Below are 24,059 nucleotides of genomic sequence, written 5' to 3'. Positions count from 1 at the left end.
GGGCACGGGCGGTGTGTGCGCTCGGATCGCCGTGTCCCGGAGCTGAGAGCGGGGGCGGCCCGGGGTCCCCACGGGGGACACCCACGGGGAGTTGCGGGGGAGGGTGCTGTCCCGGACCGGGGGTGGCCGAGGGCCCGGGGGAGAACGAGGCTGGGGAAGCCTCCTTCCCCCGGTGTCCCCTCGTCCCCGGGAGGCCCCGCGGCTCTGCCCCCCTCCCCCGGGGCGGGCGGGGGCACGCAGCCCTTCACCCTTGCCGCTTTGGGAGCAACGACAGCTCAGCCACACGAGTGACCAATTTTATCCCTCGTAGTTTCCCACGAGCAAAATCCCGTCGGAAGCGAGCCAGGGAGCAAACCCAAACAAACAAGCAGCGCAGGGGAGCGGGGGTTGGGGGGGTCGCTTTCTCCTCGTGTGCAATCAGTAAAACACATATAGGGGCCACTTCGGGATTTGCCCAGGGAAGGGTTGGAGAGCAGCTGGCTGCGGTAATCTCCTCGGGAGACAAAGGAATGCCCCGTCGGTCCCAGGATCGCAGGTAAACACACAAGCATTGTCATGAAAATGAGAGGCGAGGATAGGGCCGGAGCAGATGATTTGCGATTTGAAAAAGGGGGCTGGGGGGTGGGGGGGGAAGGCCCAGAGCTGCTTATCTATCATCTGGCCTCGCTGTGTGCCAGCTGAGCCACGCGACTGCCCTTTCTTATTCTAATCAGCACATGCCTTTGCAACTTTGGGCTAACCTACACGCTAAACTCCTTAATCCCCCCCGCCCCTCCCCGCACACGGCAAGGGCTGCGGAGCGCCCCTCCGCCCCCGCGCCACCTCCGCGCTCACCTCGGGTCGGGCCGGGGCGCCGGGGCTCCGGGCAGCGCCAGCACCCCGCTCACGCCGCCGAGACCGGGGGACCCGGAGCCCCGGCCCCGCCTGCCCTCCCGTCCCCTCCGCTCCCGGCCCGGGGGGACAGGTGAGGGGGGCGTGCGGGGAGGGCTGGGGCGGCGGGGCAGCCGCGCACACATACCTCCGTAGGGACTATAGACCTAATTAAAATATTATGCACACTCGGCTACACATAGCTCCACACGTACACGTCCCTCCGCCGACGCACCGTTCGCCATATGCCCGGAGCCCTCCGTCCCGGGAAAAAACAGGGTTGCGCGCCAGCGATGGCAGCGGCTCGTCCTAATGAACAAACGGACCCCCCCCCCACCGCCCCCCCCCCACACCACCCCCACCCCGAAGTGACTTTTCCCATAATCTGCCTCGGTTAGAAAGAAAAGCCGGGACTGGCGGGGGACTCTCGGCGCGGCGGGACCGTAAATCCTCCTCGCCGGGGCAGGAGCATGGGGGGGGGGAGTTGTGCGGGAAGGGTATCAATTAGGGGCGGGGGGGGGAGCACAATACCCCACCAGCCCCAGCGAGGCGGGGCCGGGCCCGCCGCGTCCCGGCCGTGCGGGGTCACCGGGCACCGGCCGCCCCCGGGATGCGGGTGGGTGGGGGGGTTCAACCACCGGCCCTGGCTCACCCACCCCGGCGGGACGGGACGGGACGGGACGGAGCGGGCGTCCCCCGGGCGGGGGCCGGCGGCGGTGCCCGGGTGCGGTTGAAACCGCGGGGGCGGCGCGGGGGGCGGCGGGCGATCGCGGTGCGGAGACACGCGGTTGGGAGCGAAAAAGCGCCATTTGGTTGGGAGCAGATGGCTGGCTGGGGGGCTGATCGCGTCTAAAGGCGTGTCATCCCCCTTCAGCGAGAATCCCTAAGGGCTCCCCTTGTCTTCGAAATCAATGAAAATTAAAGTGCAGAGAATGGATGAATAGTTAGACCTCGAGTCCCTCCTTTGTTCGCCTCAGCTACTGGTGGGCAGGAGTTAAACTACAACAGCCTCCTATAGAAACACTTAAGTTAAACAGTCTCCCCGTTAGCCCAGCATCTGAAAGAGAGAGGGAGAGGGGGGAAAAAAAGCAGAAAAAGGAGCTTTCTGCTTGATTTCCCCAATACAGAATCGCGTGGCATAAATTAAGCCGGAGAAGAATGAGCGCCGTGGGCAGGATCCTGCCGGCTCTCACGGCGCCTTTCAGTCACGCTCAGCAGCGGTAATCGAGAAATCTGTGCCATGTCAATTTAACAAATACCCGGTACCGAAGGGGGGTTGTTAAGGATTTGGGGGCAAGTTTTTTTTCGGGTCTTTTTTTTTTTTTTTCCTTTTCCCTATCGCTAGGTTAAAGCCCTCGCGCGTGTAACTTTTTATTTCCAGTTTTTTAAGCAAGGGGATGCTAATGCACCAACTTTCTATCTCCCGTAGATTAAAAGATCCGCCGTGATATATCACTTCTCGCCTCCACCGACAAGCTACCCCCAAATTTAAAGACAGTTATGTCCCCCCCCGCGCCGCCCCATTCCCTTAGTAAACCCGATGCGAAATGATTTTTTTTGCCCCCCCCCCCCCCTCCCTTTCCCGGGGCTAACGCCGCAGCAAAGTTTGCGAAGCAGCGGCAAAGCCGCTTGAAAAAAAGATGTTGACGCTAGGTGGCAAAAGTAATGTACAGATCGATGCGGCGTCGCTGCGGGGTCCCCCCCCCCCCCCCCCATCCCCGCTCCCCCTGCAGAGACCGGGCCCGCCGGGATGGGGGGGGCCGTCCCCCGGGGAGCCGCTCCCCTCCGGGCCCCCCTCCCTCTCTACCCAGGTATAACGCCCGTGTTAAAGAAAACAAAAACAAAACCCTCCACCACCACCAAAAAACCCCAATCCCAAACATTCCTGTACATTTAAGCTTTCGCTTAAGCGTCGAGGGGAGGGGAGAGGGGAGAAGAAGAGCGCCTGGGGGTAGATGGCTCTTTCGACCAAAATTAGATGTAAAGGACCCACACGTTGAGCCGGCGAAGCGTTGCAGAAGTCTGGAGGGTTGGTTAAGTACGAGGGTACCTGCCTGGGTCTGGGGTAGGTGCCACAAACCCCCAGTAAATGAACGCGGGCAGCTACGGTCCTGGAACAGCCAAGAAGAGCTGGGCTGAGCGAACTCATTAGTGATTTTCTTTTAATTGGTATTACCCAGTGCTTTTACTTTAAGAAGTCTTTAAGAATTTTTTTTTTCTCCTAGCGCATTGTAAGATAATTTGTGATCAAGACATCTGCTTCAATGAAAGTCACATTTTGCCATGCAAATGCACGTTTCAACCCAATAAAGTCGCCGTAATAAGGCTTTTAGCACGGCATACCTACAGTGAGGTTATTGTAGCCAAATCCTCTCCTTTCGCACACAAGCTTAATCTGTGCTGAAATGATCTGTTACAATTAAAATGACATTTACAGAGACAGTTACACCTTGCATCCTAATGAATCCGCCTGCGCCTACCCAAGGTGTTTAAACAGAGGGTCCGGACAAAGTGGAAAACCCGGCTTCGAGTGACATGCCAGAGTCGCCCTCCAACTTTTATCCCCCGCTTCACCCATCATTAAGAAACCGCTCAAATGGCAATCATCTCTGGCACCAGTCAGCTCCTTCACATGTTTTTTAGATCAAAACAAAAGTTCTAGTGTCTAATGGATATGTAAAAAATTAATAAGGTGACGGTTGGTGTAAAGTTGGGGGTTTTGGGTTGGGATTTTTCTTAATTTTTTTTTTTCTTACGGAGGGGGGAAGCGCTGGAAGGGATTTCTTTAAAAAATGTGCGGACATTGTTGTAGAGGCAGTAGCGTGCGCCGAGGGGAGCTCTTTCTCTCCCTCGCATTGTGCAGGGAGCAGGTGCTGTCTACATTACCATACAGCTGAGAGCACAAAGAGCTAACTGATTCAGCCCTCACACAATAACAAACGGCCTTAATGACAGCCACGCGAACGACACACACCAAACTCACTTTTTACTAAGCTGAAGGAGGAAAAAAAAAAAGAGAGAGAGAGAGAGAGAGAGAGGGAGAGGTTGCCGGTGATGATGATAATAATCATAGAGGGGTGCGGGACCCGGGCGGAGCGGGTGGCTCTCTCCGGCAGCGGTGGTGGCGCGGACGGGACCCGCGGAGCCCCGCAGGCGGGTCCCCTTCACGGGTCCCCCCACACGGGTGCCCTCCGTGGGTCCCCTCCGCGAACCACCCGCCCGCACCCTCCGCCGCCGCCGGGACCCCCCGGGGACCCCCTCTCCCTCCGCCGACGGGACGAGCCAAGGGAAGAGCCAGCCCCGGCTCGGGTCGCGCAAATTCATTGCCCCCCGCTACCCCTCCCCAATTATCCCGCTTAGTGCCAGGGGAAACGCGGTGTGAATTTCCAGGGATCAGATTCCCCTCGTTGCGGCGCGCTGGCTCCCACCTCCCTCGTCCCTTTAAAGCCGACGGTGCCCCTTGGAAGCGGTCGGGAGCACCGAGTCATTTTTTTGGGGGCACGGCGGTCGCTTTGCACGTTGCCAGAGGTAATTACAGCCCGCCGTCCCCGGGGTTGTTTTCTCGCCGGAGCGTGTTGCTCTGCCTCTCTCCGGTGCGGAGGGGGTGTTACCGTCTCCCCGGAGCAGAAGGGGGATTCTTGCGGTTACCAAATTTGCAGGAATGTAAATGAGCACGTTTTGTGAGCGCGGAGGGGAGGGGGAGGAGGGTTGCACATTTTACAGCTCACTGACCATTTGGCGATCCATTGAGAGGAGGGTTTGGAAAAGTGGCTCCTTTGTGACAGCTCTAGCCAGATTGGGGGGCTGCTCATTTGCATATCATTAGGCATGCAGGCGGCCGGCGGGATATAAGGGAGGCAGGCGCCCAAGGAGAGGCAGATCCTTAGCGCTTCACCCTCGGAGAGAGCCGCCGAGCCCAGCCGAGCCGCGGTGCAGGGCAGAGCAGGGCCGAGCAGGGCAGAGCAGGGCAGGGCAGAGCAGGCACCCCCCGCCCCCGTAGCAGCACACCCGGACACGCTCAGTGCGCCGCTATTGAGACACGAGCTTATTTTTGTTGGCTGGGATTCCTCTGAAAACAAAAGTAAGCCCGCAACAAGGAAAGAGAGCTTCGCTTCTTCTGAAAAAAAAAAAAAAAAAAGAAAAGGAAAAAAAAAAAAGGGGATCAAGGCTCCGACGTGACCTGCCCGCCGCCGCTGCCGTTTGACACCCGCCCGCCCCGACGTGCGCAGGGCGAGCGCAGCCGCGCAGAGCCGCGCAGAGCCGCGCAGGGCCGCTCCCGCATCTCACCGCACCGGGAATTATCGCCGCGTCCGCCGCTGCCTCTGCAGGGATTTCCAGATCGCCGGTTCTTAATCTTCCTTGGGAAGCCTTTTCTCTGCCTCCGTTGGGAATTAAGTTGCTTTTTAAATTTTTTTTTTTTTTAATTTTTATTTTTTTCTTCCTGGAGAAAAGGAGGAGCACCGTGGATTGGGAAAGAAAAAGAGTTTAGCAGATTAATCTTAACCATTTTTCCCCCCTCCCTCCCTTTCTTTTTCTTTTGCCATCCGAAAGAGCTGTCAGTCGCCGACAGGCTACACCTAGAGGTACCGACAGAGGGGGGAAAAAAAAAAGTCAGGGACACTCCTGAAAGAAGGAGACCGTGACACTAACTCTTCCAGCTCTGCTGGGGCGAGCGGTTTTGGCCGCTGTCTTTTTCCCTTTCCCCGAGAGACACTTTCCCCTTTCCCCTCTGACGGGAAGGCAAGGGGGAGGAAAGCGAGGGCACCAGAGCTGCCCCTCCAAAATGGGAGGTCGGTTCCTGCTGGCGCTCGCCCTCCTCTCGGTGCTGCTGAGCCGCTGCCAGGTAAGTGCCCGCGGGGTGGGGGGCCGAAATACCTGCGGTGGGCCCCGCACCGGGGGGTCCCGCGGGGGTGCCGAGGGCCGGTGCCGCCTGTGGCAGCCGGGAGAAGGGGGGGGGGGGGTGCCGGTGCCGCCGGTGCCCGCCGGGGGCTGGGGTCGGGCCGGGGGAGCGGGCGGCTCGGCGGGCTGACGGCCGCTATCCCCGCCCCGCAGGTCGGCTGCTCCGGGGTCTTCGAGCTGAAGCTGCAGGAGTTTGTCAATAAGAAGGGGCTGCTCAGCAACCGCAACTGCTGCCGCGGGGGCGGCCCCGGCGGCGGGGGGCTGCAGCAGTGCGACTGCAAGACCTTCTTCCGCGTCTGCCTCAAGCACTACCAGGCCAGCGTCTCCCCCGAGCCGCCCTGCACCTACGGCAGCGCCATCACCCCCGTCCTCGGCGCCAACTCCTTCAGCGTCCCCGACGGCGCGGGCGGCGCCGACCCCGCCTTCAGCAACCCCATCCGCTTCCCCTTCGGCTTCACCTGGCCCGTAAGTGGGGGGGCGGCGCGGGAGGGGCTGGCCCCCGTCCCATCCCGTCCCGTCCCATCCCATCCCTACCTGTCCCATCCCATCCCATCCCATCCCGTCCTGTCCCGTCCCATTCCCTCCTATCCCGTCCCGTCCCATCCCGTCCCGTCCCATCCCGTCCCATCCCACCCCACCCCGTCCCATCCCACCCCATCCCATCCCATCCCATCCCATCCCATCCCATCCCATCCCGTCCCGTCCCATCCCATCCCACACACCCAGGCCAGCCCAGCTGGGCAAGTGCCTTTCCAAGGGGTTACCCATCCCCCCAGGGAGGTCTGGGGGGGACCCTGATAACTCCTGGGGGGCTGGGGGTGCTGCCCCCTGGCCCTGCCTGCTCTCACGCTCTCCCGATGGGTTGTCTCTGCTTCTTCTTTCTCCAGGGCACCTTCTCGCTCATCATTGAGGCGCTGCATACAGACTCTCCTGATGACCTCACTACAGGTAACTGTCCCAAAACAGACTCTTACCCGGAATAATCCCTGTCCCACGTGGCCCCTTTCTCTGCAGTGTGCTGCACATTCCCCCATCCCATCCCATCCCATCCCACCCCATCCCACCCCATCCCTGCTCCTCTTCAGGAGGCCGCAGGAAGAAAGGCCAACCTGTTGTCATGCAGACCTATCGTCCTGCCTCTGCAGTTCCCCTCCCACCGGAGGCCCCCAGTTGAACATCTTCCTACGCCCCTGCCTGCTTCAGGCTCCCTAATCACATCTCTCCTCTCCACTTTCACACAGAAAACCCCGAGCGCCTCATCAGCCGCCTGGCCACCCAGAGGCACTTGGCGGTGGGTGAAGAGTGGTCCCAGGACCTGCACAGCAGTGGCCGCACTGACCTCAAGTACTCCTATCGCTTTGTGTGCGACGAGCACTACTACGGAGAAGGCTGCTCTGTCTTCTGCCGCCCCCGGGATGATGCCTTTGGTCACTTCACCTGTGGAGAGCGTGGCGAGAAAGTCTGCAACCCGGGCTGGAAAGGCCAGTACTGCACCGAGCGTGAGTGTCCACCTCCTTGTCTCCCTGGGTGCTGGCCACACTGGTGTCCCCTGAGCTCTTGGGGGGGTGTTTCTCTGACATCAGGCCCCACGGGAGAGGGGGAACCGAGCTACAGTGGGTGGAGGTCTGGTGCTGTGTACAGGCTTTACTGGGGCGGGGGACGGGACGTCGTCAGCATTGCCACAGGAAGTTAACGCAGACAGCCCTTTCTCAAGCTAATAAAATGTCAGTGTCAACGTTACACCCTTGCTTATTTGCTGTAGACATCAAATCTGATAGCAAAATGTTCAGCAGTTGCTTGAGGATTTATTAAAATATATCAGGATCTACTTTTTATACCTAGCCACCCCTTTAACCATGGTATATCAACACCATAATCTCAGGGAACATGGCTTCAGGAGAGGGAGCTAGGCTTTGGCAACATCCACGTGGCAGGCCTATCAGTAGGCTTGTTATGGTCTGATGTCTTGGCACCTGGTATTGAGAAAATCATTGGGAGGTCCAAGATATTCTCTGTGGCCTCTAGACTGTACAATTCTCATTTGGGGTATTCATAAGCTGCCACTGGCAGAGACTGTTGCACCTGGAGCCGCAAGAACATTCAACAACTTCCTCATATCTCTTCTGTGCCATTACCATGATCGTTCCTACTAATAAAGTAGCGAGGGACATGAGTTTTAAGGTACACCTGAGCTCGAAGTTGTTGAGGAATGCGGTGTGTTGATACAGCAGGAAAAGCTGGGCCGGTAAGCAGGTCGCAGAGAGGACAGTCAGGGATGTCAGACGCTTGCAGCTTTGTACAAGATTACTGCCCTTTGCAGATACGCAGCGGTGTACACCCAAACATGCCCGCAGAGCTCCTGCTGCAGCGTGTGATGGCATTCTCTGTTTGTGTGCCTACACGGATCTAAAGTACGCTGGCAGATGACGTGCTGGGCGAGTGCTCCTCTCCAGTCGTCAAAGGGCCAGGCAGGCGGGGAGAAAAGAGTTACAGGCTGTAAGGCAGCCTCTCGGTTTTCTTCTTGTTGTGTTTTTGTTTTTCTTAAAGCCCACCTACGCTGTGGTCTCAGCTGAGCTGCTATCAAACGGGCCCAGATCGATTATTCACAGTGTCAGCGACTGCTAGGATGTCTTTAGCAGTTCATGGTACAATGTTGCACAATAAGCAGCAGGCAGAGGGGCTCGCATTTCCCTTGGTAGTGTTTTTAATAGGAACTACAACCTTTCCCATGATCAAAAGTGCCTAGCCCGGTTGTGTCAAGGGGTGGGGAAAAAGGAAGCGTTTTGATAATGAGCTCTTTCGGGGCTGTCAGCACTTTTGGATGCCTGTACACTGCTGCTCTTTCCCTAGCAAAGCAGAAGGCTGTCGGTCTCGTTACATACGCTCTTCGCTCTGCTTTCCCTCTCAGAAAAAAAAAAAAACCCAACAGCTTATAACAGCGACGCAAACCTACTGGGCAGGGGAGATGTGTTTATGTGTGCGTGCAAAAAGAATGTTTTGCCGTTAGCGAGCGGAGCTGCCAGTTGCAGATTGCTTCCCGTCGCCTTGCCCCCAGCTCCATTCTTTCCAATTTGGAGGCGATCTGATTATCAGTGTCGATTCTTTCTTTCTTTTTCTCTCCCCTCCCCTCCCACCCCCTTCCCCTCGCATGCCATTGTCTCCGGCTGGCTTTGTTGAATTAAAACTTTGCAGTGCCTGCTTAATGAGTTCCATAACCAGGCGAAGTAATGAGCAGAAGTCCCTTTTTTCCCTTCCCTCATCCACCCTCCCGCTGGCCCGCTTACCTCTTTTTACCATGGCTGCACCCAGCCGCCCGCCCCTTTTTGGAGCGGGGCGGGGGGTGGGGGTGGGGGGGAAAGGAGGGAGGAAGAACTTTAGACTTATTTATTTGAATAAGAAAAAAAAAAAAAGTTTTTTTTGCAGCGAAATCACGCGCGTGCCATAGATTAGCTGTGGGCAGGGATAGGCTGCCCGGCCGCCGGCCGCCGGCCCCATTGGCTCCGGGGCCGGGGTATTGTTGCAGTGGGGCAGCTGCTGGGAGAGAATAGACAATAGAGCAGCTGTCTTGCACTGGCACCCTGCACACCAGCTGTCCACTCTTATCTGCACACACACTTTCGGGGGATATTAAGAGGTGGAGCTGTGTGCATAGAATTGGAAAAAAGGACTTCTGACCCTCACTGGGAAGGGAAGGGGGGTGAGGGGCTGTGGGGAAGGGAGCAATTGTGAGCCCTCTTTTGTCTGTGTGCAACTGTATTAAGAAGAATGCTCATCCCCGGCGATAAGTAAAGTGCCCGGTTACGGGGAGAGATCAATACTCCTGCAGACTCCAGAGATTAACTCAGCTGTGCTTAACTGCGCCGACCTAGTAAAAGGGGCTTGCTCCCCACCCGCAAGGTGCTCCCGGGATCGGACTTGTAAAAGGGAGGCGTTTGGCCCCGCTGCTGATGTCTCTCCCTGCTTGGTTTGTTTGCAGCGATTTGTTTGCCTGGATGCGATGAGCAACACGGCTTTTGCGAAAAACCTGGGGAATGCAAGTAAGTTTTCCACGCCGCTCCTGTTGCCTTCTTTGTCTTTAAGGTTGATGCTTTCGTGTTAAGTAAGCCATTGGTCATTTGCAGGGTCAGTTTAAATGCCTTTCTTCATATTAGATGGAAATTTGAGAAATCCAGGTGATGCCAGATCAAAGTATTAATCTACAAGTCAAACATCAGCGCCATTAATATTAGCTTAATGAGTTTACAGTGCTGTGTGTAAGGTTTAGCTGTTTGTTATTAGAGTAAACAAATTAAGTACCTGGAACCATGGCTTCGTCTAAGGAAGTAGAAGAAATAGCTGGGACCGATGAAAGCTGATGCTATGGTTGGACTTGGTGACTTTCTCACATGAAGGATCACTAAGGGCTTTTAGGAAACTTGATCCCTGGCATCGGTGTGTTTGCAGAGTTTGCGATAGAGTTTCCAACCGTGAGAAGTCTAAATCTGATGAGACTTTGTTGTTGGTTTTTTGTTTTTCAGATGCAGAGTGGGTTGGCAGGGGCGATATTGTGATGAGTGCATCCGATATCCAGGTTGCCTTCATGGTACCTGTCAGCAGCCGTGGCAGTGCAACTGCCAGGAAGGCTGGGGCGGCCTTTTCTGCAACCAGGGTGAGTTCTCAGTCCTCGCCTGAGGGTCTGTGCAGAAAGTGCAGAAAGCAAGCGGCTACTTCCACCTCACCCACACTGTGCTAGCCTTGCAAAGCTGCAAGTATCTTGACTGCCCTCTTAAATGAATCTTTTACAGACCTGAACTACTGCACCCACCACAAGCCCTGCAAGAATGGTGCCACATGCACCAACACTGGTCAGGGGAGCTACACTTGTTCTTGCCGACCCGGGTACACAGGCTCCAGCTGTGAGACTGAAATCAATGAATGCGACGCCAACCCTTGCAAGAACGGTGGAAGCTGCACTGTAAGTTTGAGTTGCTTGTGCCATCTGAAACCCCAAGGGAGGAGTTAATGTCAGTTTTACTGATTTTCAAAATCCCTTTTTGGATTTCAAAGCAACTTCACATAAACATTTTAACCATTTCTCATTTCTTTCCCCCAGGATCTTGAGAACAGCTATTCCTGTACCTGCCCCCCGGGCTTCTATGGTAAAAACTGTGAGCTGAGCGCAATGACTTGTGCTGATGGGCCATGCTTCAATGGTGGGCGATGCACCGACAACCCTGATGGGGGATACAGCTGCCGCTGCCCGCTGGGTTATTCTGGGTTCAACTGTGAAAAGAAAATCGATTACTGCAGTTCCAGCCCTTGTGCTAACGGTAAGGCCAAACACGCTACGGTGACTTTCTAGAAGGAGACCATCCTGTTACTTTGGCCTCTCATTCAGAACGAGGTCCACTGATCCATCATGGTCCATGTCAATAGTTGACTTGGTGGAGGAACTGTGCTTAAAAAGTAATGGAGTGGTTTGGGCCACTGCTGCAGATGGCATTTTCTCAAGGGGTGTCTGTGGCCAGGTAACTTGGCCTGAAGATTCATGCATAAAAATGTGGGGGTTTATACTTGCAAATGTTTTGCAAAGACTCTTTGAGGTCTGTGGATGCAAAATGCCATATAAATGCTAAACATTATTACTCGTAATCTGGTAACAGTAATCTTTCTGATTTGATTAAACTAGTTAAGACTTTCTTTACCGCACTCCTCCTCATTCACTGCCACTCAAAACTTTTTAGCATGAGATTGGGGTGTTAACCCGATCTGGACTAGCTGTGTTGTCCGAGCTGAGGGAAATATTAAAAAGGGAGTAGGATGGAGAATGAAACATAGATCCGATTAATAAATACTTCCTTAAAGAAACCCTGTACTTTTTATGGTAGAACAGACTTGGCAAAGCTTGAGCTAACCTCTCAGAAAGAAAGCTTTTCTTAGTTGCTGGTTGTGACGGTCGCCCCGAGAGCAGCAGGTGGGAGGCTGTCGGGTCTGGCTGCCCACCACTCAGCGCTTGTCCCCCTTCATGTCTTGCAGGAGCCCAGTGCGTCGATCTGGGGAACTCCTACATATGCCAGTGCCAGGCTGGCTTCACTGGGAGACACTGCGATGATAACGTGGACGACTGCGCCTCCTTCCCCTGCGTCAACGGAGGGACCTGCCAGGATGGCGTCAATGACTATTCCTGCACCTGCCCCCCGGGATACAACGGGAAGAACTGCAGCACCCCAGTGAGCAGATGCGAACACAACCCCTGCCACAACGGGGCCACCTGCCACGAAAGAAACAACCGCTACGTCTGTGAGTGCGCCCGAGGGTACGGCGGGCTCAACTGCCAGTTTTTGCTCCCTGAGCCGCCTCAGGGACCGGTCATTGTCGACTTCACCGAGAAGTACACGGAAGGCCAGAACGCCCAGTTCCCCTGGATCGCCGTCTGCGCCGGGATTATTCTGGTCCTCATGCTGCTGCTGGGGTGCGCTGCTGTGGTCGTCTGCGTCAGGCTTAGAGTGCAGAAGGGGCACCACCAGCCTGACGCTTGCAGGAGCGAGACTGAGACCATGAACAACCTGGCGAACTGCCAGCGTGAGAAGGACATTTCCATAAGTGTCATTGGTGCCACTCAGATTAAAAACACGAATAAGAAAGTAGACTTTCACAGCGATAACTCCGATAAAAATGGCTACAAAGTCAGATACCCATCAGTGGATTACAATTTGGTGCACGAACTCAAGAACGAGGACTCTGTTAAAGAGGAGCACAGCAAATGTGAAGCCAAGTGTGAAACGTATGATTCGGAGGCAGAGGAGAAAAGTGCAGTACAACTGAAGAGGTATCTCTCACATCTGAGCGTGGGGGGCAGCTTGACTCTGAAGGGGGTGTGTGTGTCTCATAGGTAGCATTAAGCAAGAGCCATCTGACCTGTGTTGTCTCTTTTTGTCTTCAATAGTGATACTTCTGAAAGAAAGCGACCAGATTCAGTATATTCCACTTCAAAGGACACAAAGTACCAGTCGGTGTATGTCATATCAGAAGAGAAAGACGAGTGCATCATAGCAACTGAGGTTAGTATACTGCCCGGCACTTGGAACAGCAGAGAGAAGGCTCAGTGTGCAACCCTCATCTAACACACATTAGGGCAGCTGAACCCTTTTCCGCAGCGATTGGCACCTGTTGAAATCCAGCCAGCTCGAGTTTGTCGTGCTGTGGATGTTGCAAGGACGAGCTCAGTGACTCGCTGCTGTGGATGGTACGGGTGCGATGACTTCTGCAGACAAGGGTTCAATAACAGTGTGGTGGTGGTCTGCTGACCTACCCCTTAGTGTGCTTCATGCACAGCCCATTCTTGCCCGGCGTAAAGACAGAGTCCTGACCCTCTGCAGCCTTACAGCCCTCTTCTTCCTTTCCAGTAACCTCTCCTGATCTCTGCTCGTGTCTTCTCTCACCAGGTGTAAACCAGAGGCGATATGGCAAGGTGGTTGTTCAGAACAATTTCAGAGGAGACGTGCCCCGACGAATGCTGCTGAAAGAGGAATGGGAGATAGATTCCTTCACTGACTGCTGCTGAGAAACTAAATTCAGGCTTGAGCTGGTTCTCTACTGAAGTTAGCAAAGTGACTGCAAAATAAAGAAACAAGATGGACACCAGGCAAGGGTCTGTGTTCAAGGATTACTGTTGCACTGCCTTTTATGAATTTTATCATTGCACTATGGTCAGTTGCTTTTCTATATATATTTAAATGAATGGACTTAATTACTACATAAGAAGCATGCACTGCCTGAAGTGTATATTTTGGATTCTTATGAGCCAGTCTTTTCTTGAATTAGAGACACAAACACTGCCTTTATTGTCTTTTTTGATACTAAAATGTGTTTTTACTAGGTGAGAAAAAGTGTGTTATTTTTTTGAATCTGTAAAAATATTTTCATGATAATTGTAAAGCTTGAGTATTTTGTGATGTTCATTTTTTTATAATTTAAATTTTTTGGTAAATATGTACAAAGGCACTTCGGGTCTATGTGACTATATTTTTTTGTATATAAATGTATTTATGGAATATTGTGCAAAAGTTATTTGAGTTTTTTTTACCGTTTTGTTAATAAAGAAATTCATTTTTAAAATATTTTTCCAAAATAAATATTATTAATGATAACCGGAGCGCTATGTTTATTCCATAACCGATGATGAACTGACTGAACCTTGTAACCAGGCATCTGACAGGCTTCTGTGGACTCATGGGTAGACGGGGTAGGACCGAGACCTATCACAAAGACTGGGGAACAACTCGTTCTGTGTAGAACCCCCTCTTTCCCCTCCTAATCTCCTGAACTGCTGACCCCACGGTTGGCCTCACCCTTACCCCAAAGGCGAATGTCAAAACCTTGAGTAATGTTTGCTCAGTCGTGTTGGGCCGCGTATATATAAACACATACGGCATCCCTTCCTGAGGAGAGCGGTGCGAGTGCACTCCGTCGCAATCCAGATGTGGGGCCCGTCATGACTCAGCTCTTCATTTCTCGTAACCTCAAACGCTCGCCTGGAGTCCAGGCGCGTTTGGGGCACCCAGGGCATGCCAGCAAGAGCCCCCAGCTCAGGTCCTTGGTGTGCACCCATGGGATGGGAGCTCCCCTAGTCACACCTGCTGCGGGGTGGCACTTCCCTCTTCAGGAAAGGGTGATGCTGAGTTGACCGGTGGCCACAACAGTCCTGGCTATGATACCTGTATTAGTTGCATCTTTGGTTTCCGCTCTGCCCCTGGGGCTTGCTGCCTTCACATTGGGGCCTGCTGCCTTCATATTGGGGCAGGGTGTGGTACCGTCCCCTGGCTTGGCCCCAAATGCTCAGGGAATTTCCCCAATTTAGTTTGCCCTAACTAGCTCTCCTTCAGGTTATGCTGCGTGTCAACTAGCAGGGGTCCTTCTGAAACAGGCAAAGTGTTCTTCCACTTCAGGAAAAAAAAGGGAAATCTAGGAAATAATTTCCTTTTTGCTCCATTAAAGCTGAACCCGGGTCATTGTGGGGCACCTCCCGCAGCTTCGAGGAGCTCATGAAGATCCTCTGTTCCCTTTCACTTCAGGGGAGGGGGATATAATATATCCGGGGTAGCAGATATAATCAAGTTATTATGGCAGCTGGTGATCTATAATTGTAAAGTACATATGTGCTTCCCTTGTTTTAGTGTAAATAAGTACACGAACCACTGGAACTTTGGTGTGAGATCAATGGAAAACTCACAATGACTGCAGGAGCTCATCCGGCTATAAGGCCTTCTCGCTAAGCCAAACCTTAGATAAGATCTACCAGCTCACTTCTCATGAAGTGACCTGACAGGGTCATCCTCTTCATTTATCCCAAACTGCCTTTTTAGGGAAAGTTTTCACGAGGAGAGTGATGTGCGGTATTAAAAAGGAGCCTGTCGGTGATGGTCTGAACAGCATTTTCAATCTGACCAGTAACATAACAACCTGCCAATAACCAGTCGATGCATCATATATCAAACAAGGCACAACAGTGTGTATGGCAGCAGGTGTTCAGAGCAACATAATCTCACAGACTGGACAAACAAGTGAGCCTTGGTAGGTTTTATTGCCACCTCTGTTGCTGATTTGCTCTTCAACCTTGGGCAAATCACTTTATTTCTCTCTGTTTCCTCTTCTTCCCCAGCTTTTTGGAGCAGGCTTACGTCTTACGATGTACTGCGCTTTGCACAGTCAGTGCCATGGTCTCAGCTGGAGCCCCCTAACGCTGCTTCTGTACAAATAGCAGTAACGAACAGAAGGTCGTTGATGGCTGAGAGCCTCCATAACGTCAGGTCTTTAGTGCTACAGCAAGTACTACTTTAGTATGGTGTCAGGTAAAGGACTGGAAAAGCACAGAGCTCCTTGCTTTTGTAAAGAGGCACAGCATTGACATCTACCCAACTTTGCTTAAAAGTAAAACAGCTTCTGAAAGCTCAGTTTGGCCAAGTGTGCTAATTACCAGAAGTGCTGAGCTTGGTGAGCGAAGGAAAACGTACTGTGGGCAGAAGAAAGGCACGGTCTTGTCCTTCTGAAGCACCTTCTGAAATGATGGCTACATGGATGAGCCTGACGGCTCCTTGCATTTCTGTCTTGAGCAGGGTTGGGGCTACTGCCACGTGCAGGATTTATTTCTTGTACAAGGTTACTGAGTCCCCCAACCTGAGTGTGTGAGTACACAGAGGCTCTCAGTGACCAGAGCAGGTGGACGCATGCAGTGTGGAGCGCTGGATCCACGCCTATAGTTCCTGGGCTTCTCTGGGGAAAATAATGAATGATCTGGTGGAAGCCGTGTTTGCTTGAGAGAGAGGGGGCGGCACATGCAGGTGCTGAGCCATGCGTGCAGGTGGTGCACACCGTGGGCAAGGGCCGGCAAAGGTGCCTGCCCGCCTCGGCCCTGCCCGGGCAGCGCTCGCCCGCGGACGGGAGCTCTGCTGCCAAAAAGCGGCAGTAACCTCCCTGTCAGCAGGGTCTCCGAAAGGCCTCCTCGTTCTAAAACGAGAGGAGAGCCTGCCTGGGGAGGCCATGTAGCCGGGACAGCTGAGAATTCAGGGCCTGATCCAAAGTCCATTAAAATTAATGGAAAGGCTCCAACGAGCTGCAGGGACGCATGGCACCGTGCCCCTCCTGACACAGCACATCCCCAGCTCTCCCCAGGGAAGTTGCATGTACTGATGCGGCATGTGTCCCCGCGGGTGGGGGATGCAGAAACCCACGGCCGGTTTAGCCACCTCTGCCCCCCGGGCGGCTGGTGCCAGCCCGCACGCTGTGCCGGGGCCTTGGGGATCCGGGGTCCCTCCTCGGGCTGTCGCTGCAGCACTGTTCCTTCATGCCTCTGCCTCGACCTGCAGCATCTCCTCCCCTCCACCCTGCAGCGGCTAGGGAGGGCTTGGCCTTGTTTGGTGCCAAGTTTCAAAAGGGTGGCCGGGGAGGGCACCCCTCAGCCCACGCCTCTGCCTGCAAACCTGTCTATGTGTGGGAAGCGGCGTGGGTTGGCATGGACAGGACGTGTCAGGAGCTTAGAGGCACTGAAAGAGCAGGAGAGGTTAGCTGCAGGGAGGTAATAGCTGCCCTGTTTGTGGAAGAGGACTTTTTAAGTGAGCTTTTGAAACATAGGAAGCTTAGAGTTCAGACAGCATGTCTTAGGTTTAATTGCAAGACACAGGTTTATAAATTGCTTTAAATTGATATTTGTGCTTACTTTGTACACAGTGCAGGAGGACAGCTTGGGTGTCAGGAAACTTGGGTACTATTCCTGGCTCCACCACAGTCCTGATGTGTAACCTTGGGAGAGGAAGGATGGTCTTGTGGTCAAGGCGCTGCAGAGGGACTCAGGAGGGCCCCCTCCTATTTCCAGTGCTCCCTCCAGACTTCCTGTGCAACCTTGGACCTGTGTCACTTAATCTTTCCAGGACCTTAGGAAAATGGGGGCCTCCTGGTTGTGCTAACAGGGAGAAGGTCATTTGTGCTTTTGAGAGGATACCGCAGTGGTGGGGAATGTTAAAATACCCTCCAAGGCAAGTAAGACTATTTCCTATCTCTGCATGTCAGATTGCTTGTCTGCGAGGTGGTGAGCTATTTTTGCAAAGCGCTTTCAGATGCTTGCATGGAATAAAGACCCCTATCACAATTGAAACATCCATCATCTCAGGGAGGATACGCAATCCCTGCGCTGGCAGCAAGGAGACAAACTGGTGGGGGGAGGGAGGCAGCTGCGGTGGTATAAGTGTGTGCGCAGGGGGGACGTGATGCAGCTGTGTGCCCATGGCCCAGAAAGGATGCCAGACATGTCAGCGTTAACGTGGGGGGACCACAGTGCCGTCGGCCTCCCCTCACGGATCAGTACCTGCAATCGAGGTCTGTAGCCTGCTCTCTGCTGTAGCAGGCCCTCTTCCAGCAAAACCATTTTGCAGGTGGAGATACAGACTAAACCCAGCTTGGGACTATGAGGGCCAAGGAGGAAAGCTGCAGAAATGACACAGATGGGAATTCTTCACTGACAGACCCTGGGAAACCTCCCTATTGTAATGGCTGAACGTCCAAAGTCATATATTTTAAAGAAAATGACCTGAGAACTACTTCTAGGCCAAATCCCAAACTGAGCAGCAATCTCTCATGGTGCCTGACATCTACTTGTGTCGGACGAATGGGGAGCCTCTCCATTCCCTTCCCATTTTGGGAGCCACTTTTTTCACCTGGCTGTTAAGACCCAGCTTTCTGCCTGTGTCTCTGCTCCCTACGATGCAAGTCAGAAATCAAGAGCCTGGCAGAAAAAAACCCAACGTGCACTACGAGGCAGATTTTCAGATGAAACACGGGGCCTATTGTTGTGAAAATGTGACGGCTGATCCTGCTGCTTGCAGTGAGGCAGAGGCGGATGACAGACCCGCTGCTGTGCGGGGGCTGCTGCCTGGTCAGTGGGGCAGGGAGGTACGGGAGACGGGGCTCGAGGTCACAGCATCCTCGTGGCACGTTGGCCTTTTTTTCTTAGGAAGAAACATCCCATGTCTCTTCTGCTTCTGTGGCCTCATCTCCTGCACCAATAAATGCAGCGCTGCTGGGGCTGCTCTCTGGCCCTGCAGCCAGTCGGTACGGATCAGTCTGTGCCTATAGCGTTAAACTGCGTTACTCTCCCAAACCGACCGATTACATGCACACCGCCTGCGGGGGACAGCTCCTGCTTTGTGCCTAGAAACAGCCTGGGACACTGCTAACTGTGCGGGCAAAAGCATGGCAGGACCACTGTAGCAATGCAACAATACAGATTATTGCACTCCAGAGATCGGGAGCCGCTAAATTTCCCAGCACAGGTGTATCCAGAGCACCTTAGTGCCGTGCTCAGGAATGCCTTACTCCTTGGCTTAGACGAGGAACTCTGACTGACAGCTGTGGGGGTAACCGTGAGGGTCAGTGCAGACTCATGTCACCTGCTAGGGGCAACTATATAAACCGGCACTGCTTACTTTAAAGCCTGCTCCATGCATGGGTTATATATGACCAGCGTGATTTTTTTCACGGCATAAAACTCTATCAGCTGAACAGCCAGCGTGGATGCAGCTACACTGAAAGAAAGGTCATGTACATCAGTGCAGACACCTTCCCTTCCCATGCTTATTTATCTAAACTGCGCTAGGATAAGCAACTTTATACCACTGTGTTCTCCAGAGCACGGCTGTGGGCCTTTAAAGAAGCAGGTATAATTCAGAAAAATACATAGCTGTTCGGACAAGGCTTGAGCGCTCACAGCTGCGCGGGCTCAGGACTGCTAGTTAGTGCGTGTATCTCCATGGGGTAATTTCCCAGGGTGCTGAAGGCTGAGCAGGAGAAAGGATCGGGATCAGGGGGTGTCCTGTGTTCTCTTTCATAACATGAAAACGGAACTTTGTGAAATCAGCACTTTCTGTGGGAAAGGACGGAGCAGACAGGCAGCTCTGCCCAGCCTTTAGTGCGGGGAGGGCACGTGCTGCAGAGCCACTTCGGCACCCAGCTCCCGCCACTGCCAGGACGTTCATGCAGGAGGCGGTTGGTGATCATTTCTAATCAGAATTTTTACCGTGCAGAAAATTATGTTTTTCCACAACACTTCAAAGCCAATATTTTTACGAAGGAGATTTTCAGTGGGGAAACTGTTTTTCAGCTATGGTAAACTGAAATACCCTTTTGAAAAGTTCTTATGAGTTTCACTTTCTTCGTGAAGCAATAAAACAAAATGACAAGTAAGTGTTTCCCAGCAGACAGCAAATTAGATGAAAATGTCCTTTCTTTTTCTCTCCCCTCCCTCCCCTCCCCATCCCAAAAATAGAATTCATCCGGGGATTTTATCTCATCAAGAGTAGTATATCTTACTTTTGATTTTGCTTTAGAATGTGAAGATCTTTAAAGATAAGTTCTGTCTCTCATCCAATTTTCCAGCCCTAAGTAGCACTTCAGTGGCCTGAGGAAGGTTGTATTTAACACAAGCGAATTCCAGGATTTGGCCGTATGTCAGAAAATACTTCTAACGGTAACCTGCGCAAGGGAAAACTGGTGTCCTCAAGAACAACTAATTACATGAGGCACTAAACATTATGAGATATGAACTCCTGGCATAAAAGGCTAGTATTGTACCATTAAAATAAATAAATTAAACCTCTTCAGATCAACAGGCATAGAGTCAAATATCTGATCTACAGTTAAAATAAAAATGGTTAGGAGGGGGAGAATCAGGCCTCCAACACTTGTATCCGATACCCGCATCCAAGATAATTTGGATATTACGTGTGTGCTTTCCTTTTCAAGGCACTAAGAGATTTTCCTTTATGAAGTTTTCCATGTATGCAAATGTGGATGTTTACAAAGGCCACCTGTCTGAAAAATGTAAGCCCCTGGCTTCGGGCTGGTTTTACCTTGGTTTGAATCAAAGGGCCCGTGGAATTCTCCATTGCCCCGCGGTGGTGACGGTTTGGCACAGCTGCTGCCGCCGTGGTTGTGGGTGTCTTTGGGAAAGTCAGATTCCCCGCGCTCTCGCTCAAAGAGAGCGGGATTGTTCAGAGCGCAAAACTAACATGGAACAACTACATATCGTGCTGGTCCTAGCCTGTATCTCAATTTTCTTTCTTTCTTTCTGTATCAGTTTAAAGAAAGGAACCGTGAAAAATGTATGATGTTGTGTAAGTTCTTCTAATTGGCTTCAGGAAGTGTTATCTGGAATGGCAGTTGTGAGCACACAAACTCAGCAGACTTATCTGCGTTATCTAATTACCAGACTATAAAGTTCTGCTGACATTTCCTTTTGATAAATACAATACACTGCTTTCTTTATCTATCTGTATTAAAGAAACAATGTTCTCCTAAATCCAACCCCATGCAGGCTTTTTACTAAAACAACGTTATAAACCCAAAGACTAACAGAAATGCTGCCACAACTTCAACAGTCCTAAATGAAAACAGTGGCTTTCAGATGAAAAACATTATCTAATGGTGGTAGGAAACCACTACAAATCTCAATGTTTAAACTGCGAATAAGCATGAAACAGATTTGACGTATTTATTAAGCAAAAAGAGAGAGCTGGAAAAAGAAAAAGGAAGCAAAGAGCAGCAATATTACAGGTATGCTTGCATTTCTTCACTGCTGCTGATGTGTTTAACTATGTGCAGAAATACAGAATCATGGAATCATGGAATCACAGAGGTTGGAAAAGACCCTTAAGATCATCAAGTTCAACTGTAAACCTAAAGCTGCCATGTCCACCACTAAATCACATCCCTAAGCGCCACATCTACACGTCGTTTATATTATGTATTATTTATATTATATATTATGGTTTACCATAAGATTTTCAAACCAGGATTGCCAGAGGTGGATGGACTTTCAGCACCCACTTCTGCCCGTGCACAGGAGGGTTTTGGATGATCGTGGAAAGCAGGACTTCTCACACCAAGCTTTGGTGCTAGAAGCCTACAGGTAATGGATATAAAGGAAATGTGCCTCTGAACAACGTTTGTTGCTGTTCAATCTCCTCTGTTTTGAGAAGAGGCTTGGATGCCTCCTGCACTGGGAAGGGAAGGGGCAAGAGTCAGCCAGGGGCTGTTGCAGGAAGAGGTCACAGAATCACAGAATCCCAGGCTGGAAGGGACCTCAGGGACCATCTAGTCCAACCTTTCTGGGAAGAGCCCAGCCTAGACACGATGGCCCAGCACCCTGTCCAGCCGACTCTTGAAGGTGCCCAACGTGGCCGAGCCAACCCCTTCCCTGGGGAGATTATTCCAAAGGTGACTGTCCTCACTGTGAATAATGTCCCTCTCGTGTCCAACTGGAATCTCCCCAAGAGCAAGGTAAGGCAGGGCACCATTTTGCCTGGGGAACCCCGCTCCTCCAGACAGTGGTAAGGAGCTGGGGGGGCATCACAGGGCCGTGCTGGTGGAGGAAGGTGGGTGAGGTAACTGGGGGACCCTGGCTAGGCTTGATATGAGCAGGGAGATGGAGGCTCTGACAGAAGACAAAACTGACACAGAAACATTACGACACCTGCAGCACTGAAATCCCAGCTTGTAAGCTCGCTGGGTTTCCATTTACCTCAGTAAGAATTAGGCACAGGGGGGCCATGGTGGTTGGGAATCCTCTGGCACCTCTACACACCCCACAGTCACCGTGTGCCCTTGCCCCTGTGACCGATTAACCAGGGCATACCAAAGACTAGAGGCCGCACAAATATTCAGCAAAAGACATGGGATGTTCAGTGCTTTTCAAACCTACATTTAGAATAAAGAAAGAACCCACAAGTGAAAAAGAAAAGCTGCAATACCATGCTGGGGTAAGCTGTAAACACACGTTGCAGATCAAGTGTAGCCACCAAGTTCTGGGGATGTTCCAAAGAGCACTTTTCTATCAGATAGATAGAAAAGATACCCATTTCTGTCAGAAATGCTGAAGGAAGTGTTAATGACGGGAATAAATAACAGGTGCTGGGAGCAGCTGTTACTGATTAATGACTTGTCTTTTTTTTTAAATAGGTTTTCTGTTGGGGGAATCAGAAGTTTTCAGTAACGCTCCATTGTCAGACATTCAAGGAATGTTTTTTCCTTTTTCCAGTAAAGTGCTCCCCCATTATTTCTAAGGCAAAACAGATTCAAGAATCGAGCTAAATTAATATTTGAGTTTCAGGCCATCAATAGTTGAGGAAAACACAAACTATAATGCTTCTCAGTTGCACAAATGACTTGTTTTTTGACCTTCCTTTCTTTCTTGCTGCCCATTTCCATCTCATGTTCCCTTACTCTCTCTGTTTTTTTTTTTTTTCTCTCTTTACCTCTCCATCTCCCTCTTGCTCTTTACCTGAGGTATCTAGAGATGGTGGTTGCAACGCCATGTATATTTGGCCCTGAAGTTGTCTTTTATAAGCAGGGATGATGAGATTGAACGTTACACGAAAGACTGGCACTGTTGCCATTTTTCAATGATGAAGTAATTTAAAAGTCATTGAGGACAGCTCAGTGAAAACATCTGCTCTGTCCTCGGGGCTGTCAGAGAAGCAAACAAAATAGTGTGATGGAAACCAATATGGAAAATACATTAATAATGACAATTATTTTTTTATTTAATAATTTAATTTTTATATGCATCTAAAACCACTTCAGAAACAATGGCAAGTACCATAATATCCCATTTTTCAGCACAAAAATGAAGGCACAGGGACTGTTACCCAGGCCCCTTTGAAGTCAGTGGCAGTGCTGCTGTTGACTCATAACGAGCTAGGATTTCTTACAGAAATGTAGGTCACTCAAGACTGCCTTTCCAGTAGTCTACAGCCCCATCTCCCTGCATCCTAAAATGGTCAGAGCCACAGTCAGTTCCCACCTCTGCATTTCAAAACAGGTATGCTCAAATCTGAACGGACCACAGAGATGGACAGTGGAGGTGATGAGGCATATGGAAATGCTTCCACGTCATGACAAAATGCGAGGGTTTCCTTACTAAAGGGTAGGTAAAGATGGAACATGACAATACATGGAACGGTGAATTGGCTTCTCCTACTTGCTTGCTGGAAAAGGCCAAAATAAGAGGGCTTGAAACTACAACGTGTAGTTCACCAGTGGAATTTTGTGCCTATGAACAAGTTTGATGCCACTTCAAGAGCTTAGGAGCTTAGCATACTTTAGAAAAACATTGTTGTTCATATCAGTAGTGAAGATTTCTACAGCTATATTAGAGATGGCAAGTAATAGAAGACAAGACTTGATATGATGAAGCATAACATTACCATACGTGGGACATGTCATGTGTTACATACTCTTCCAAGGGTAGTTGCTGTCCTTATTGGTCATTAAAAATATTTGCCTTTTTCTTTTAAAGTGACCATTTAAAACCATCACCAAAGACAAGATGCAGTATTAAATAAACACAGTGATTCATTCTGGTTTAGAGACATAGCTGAAGTGAAGAGTTACTTGCCCCCTGCCTGGGAGTTTTCAGAAACTCTGAGTTATCTTCATCTGATCTTGTTTTTTCATTCATCTGAAGATAATGTTAAAAATAATGCTATCCTGCTGTGACTTCCATGTACTGAGCTCCTTAATTATCTTTGCTTACCTAAGGAGAACAACTTATTTTGCAATGGAGCCGTAACTGGGGAAGAGCACAGCGCTATTCTGTACAACAGGAGTCACCTATGTCAGTTTTGAAGAGAAAAGCAGACATAACCATCAATATGAGGGGAAGAGGTGAAGGTTATGGTTATGCAGGAGTTAATGGTCCTCACTGACATGGATGGCGAAAGCCATTAACTGATAGTCCTTGAGGATAAATCAGCCCCTGTTCT

At 51.5% G+C, this 24,059-nt stretch overlaps 1 protein-coding gene and 1 long non-coding RNA gene across 3 annotated transcripts; one reads left to right on the top strand and one right to left on the bottom strand.

Annotated features, from left to right (window-relative positions):
- Positions 1 to 3,839: 3,839 nt before the first annotated feature.
- LOC135312424 (uncharacterized) lies at positions 3,840 to 9,108 on the bottom strand. 2 transcript variants are annotated; one of them, XR_010371935.1, is made up of 4 exons: positions 9,054 to 9,108; positions 7,109 to 7,206; positions 6,608 to 6,721; positions 3,840 to 5,952 (listed from the first exon to the last, which is right to left on the bottom strand). It is a non-coding gene; the product is annotated as an uncharacterized LOC135312424 (long non-coding RNA). The 2 variants fall into 2 exon arrangements; XR_010371934.1 differs by lacking the exon at positions 9,054 to 9,108 and having other exon boundaries at positions 3,840 to 4,507; positions 4,603 to 5,952; positions 7,109 to 7,186.
- DLL1 (delta like canonical Notch ligand 1) lies at positions 5,584 to 13,898 on the top strand. Its single transcript, XM_064445640.1, has 11 exons — positions 5,584 to 5,713; positions 5,923 to 6,234; positions 6,657 to 6,717; positions 7,011 to 7,268; positions 9,746 to 9,806; positions 10,287 to 10,417; positions 10,554 to 10,723; positions 10,862 to 11,078; positions 11,785 to 12,577; positions 12,695 to 12,809; positions 13,194 to 13,898. The coding sequence occupies exons 1-11, from the start codon at positions 5,654 to 5,656 to the stop codon at positions 13,197 to 13,199; spliced, it is 2,184 nt and encodes a 727-aa protein (XP_064301710.1). The 5' UTR covers positions 5,584 to 5,653; the 3' UTR covers positions 13,200 to 13,898.
- Positions 13,899 to 24,059: the final 10,161 nt, after the last annotated feature.

The sequence above is a fragment of the Phalacrocorax carbo genome, chromosome 3 (assembly GCF_963921805.1).
Source record: "Phalacrocorax carbo chromosome 3, bPhaCar2.1, whole genome shotgun sequence".
Taxonomy (NCBI): Eukaryota; Metazoa; Chordata; class Aves; order Suliformes; family Phalacrocoracidae; genus Phalacrocorax; species Phalacrocorax carbo.
This window is presented reverse-complemented; position numbering and strand designations above follow the sequence as displayed.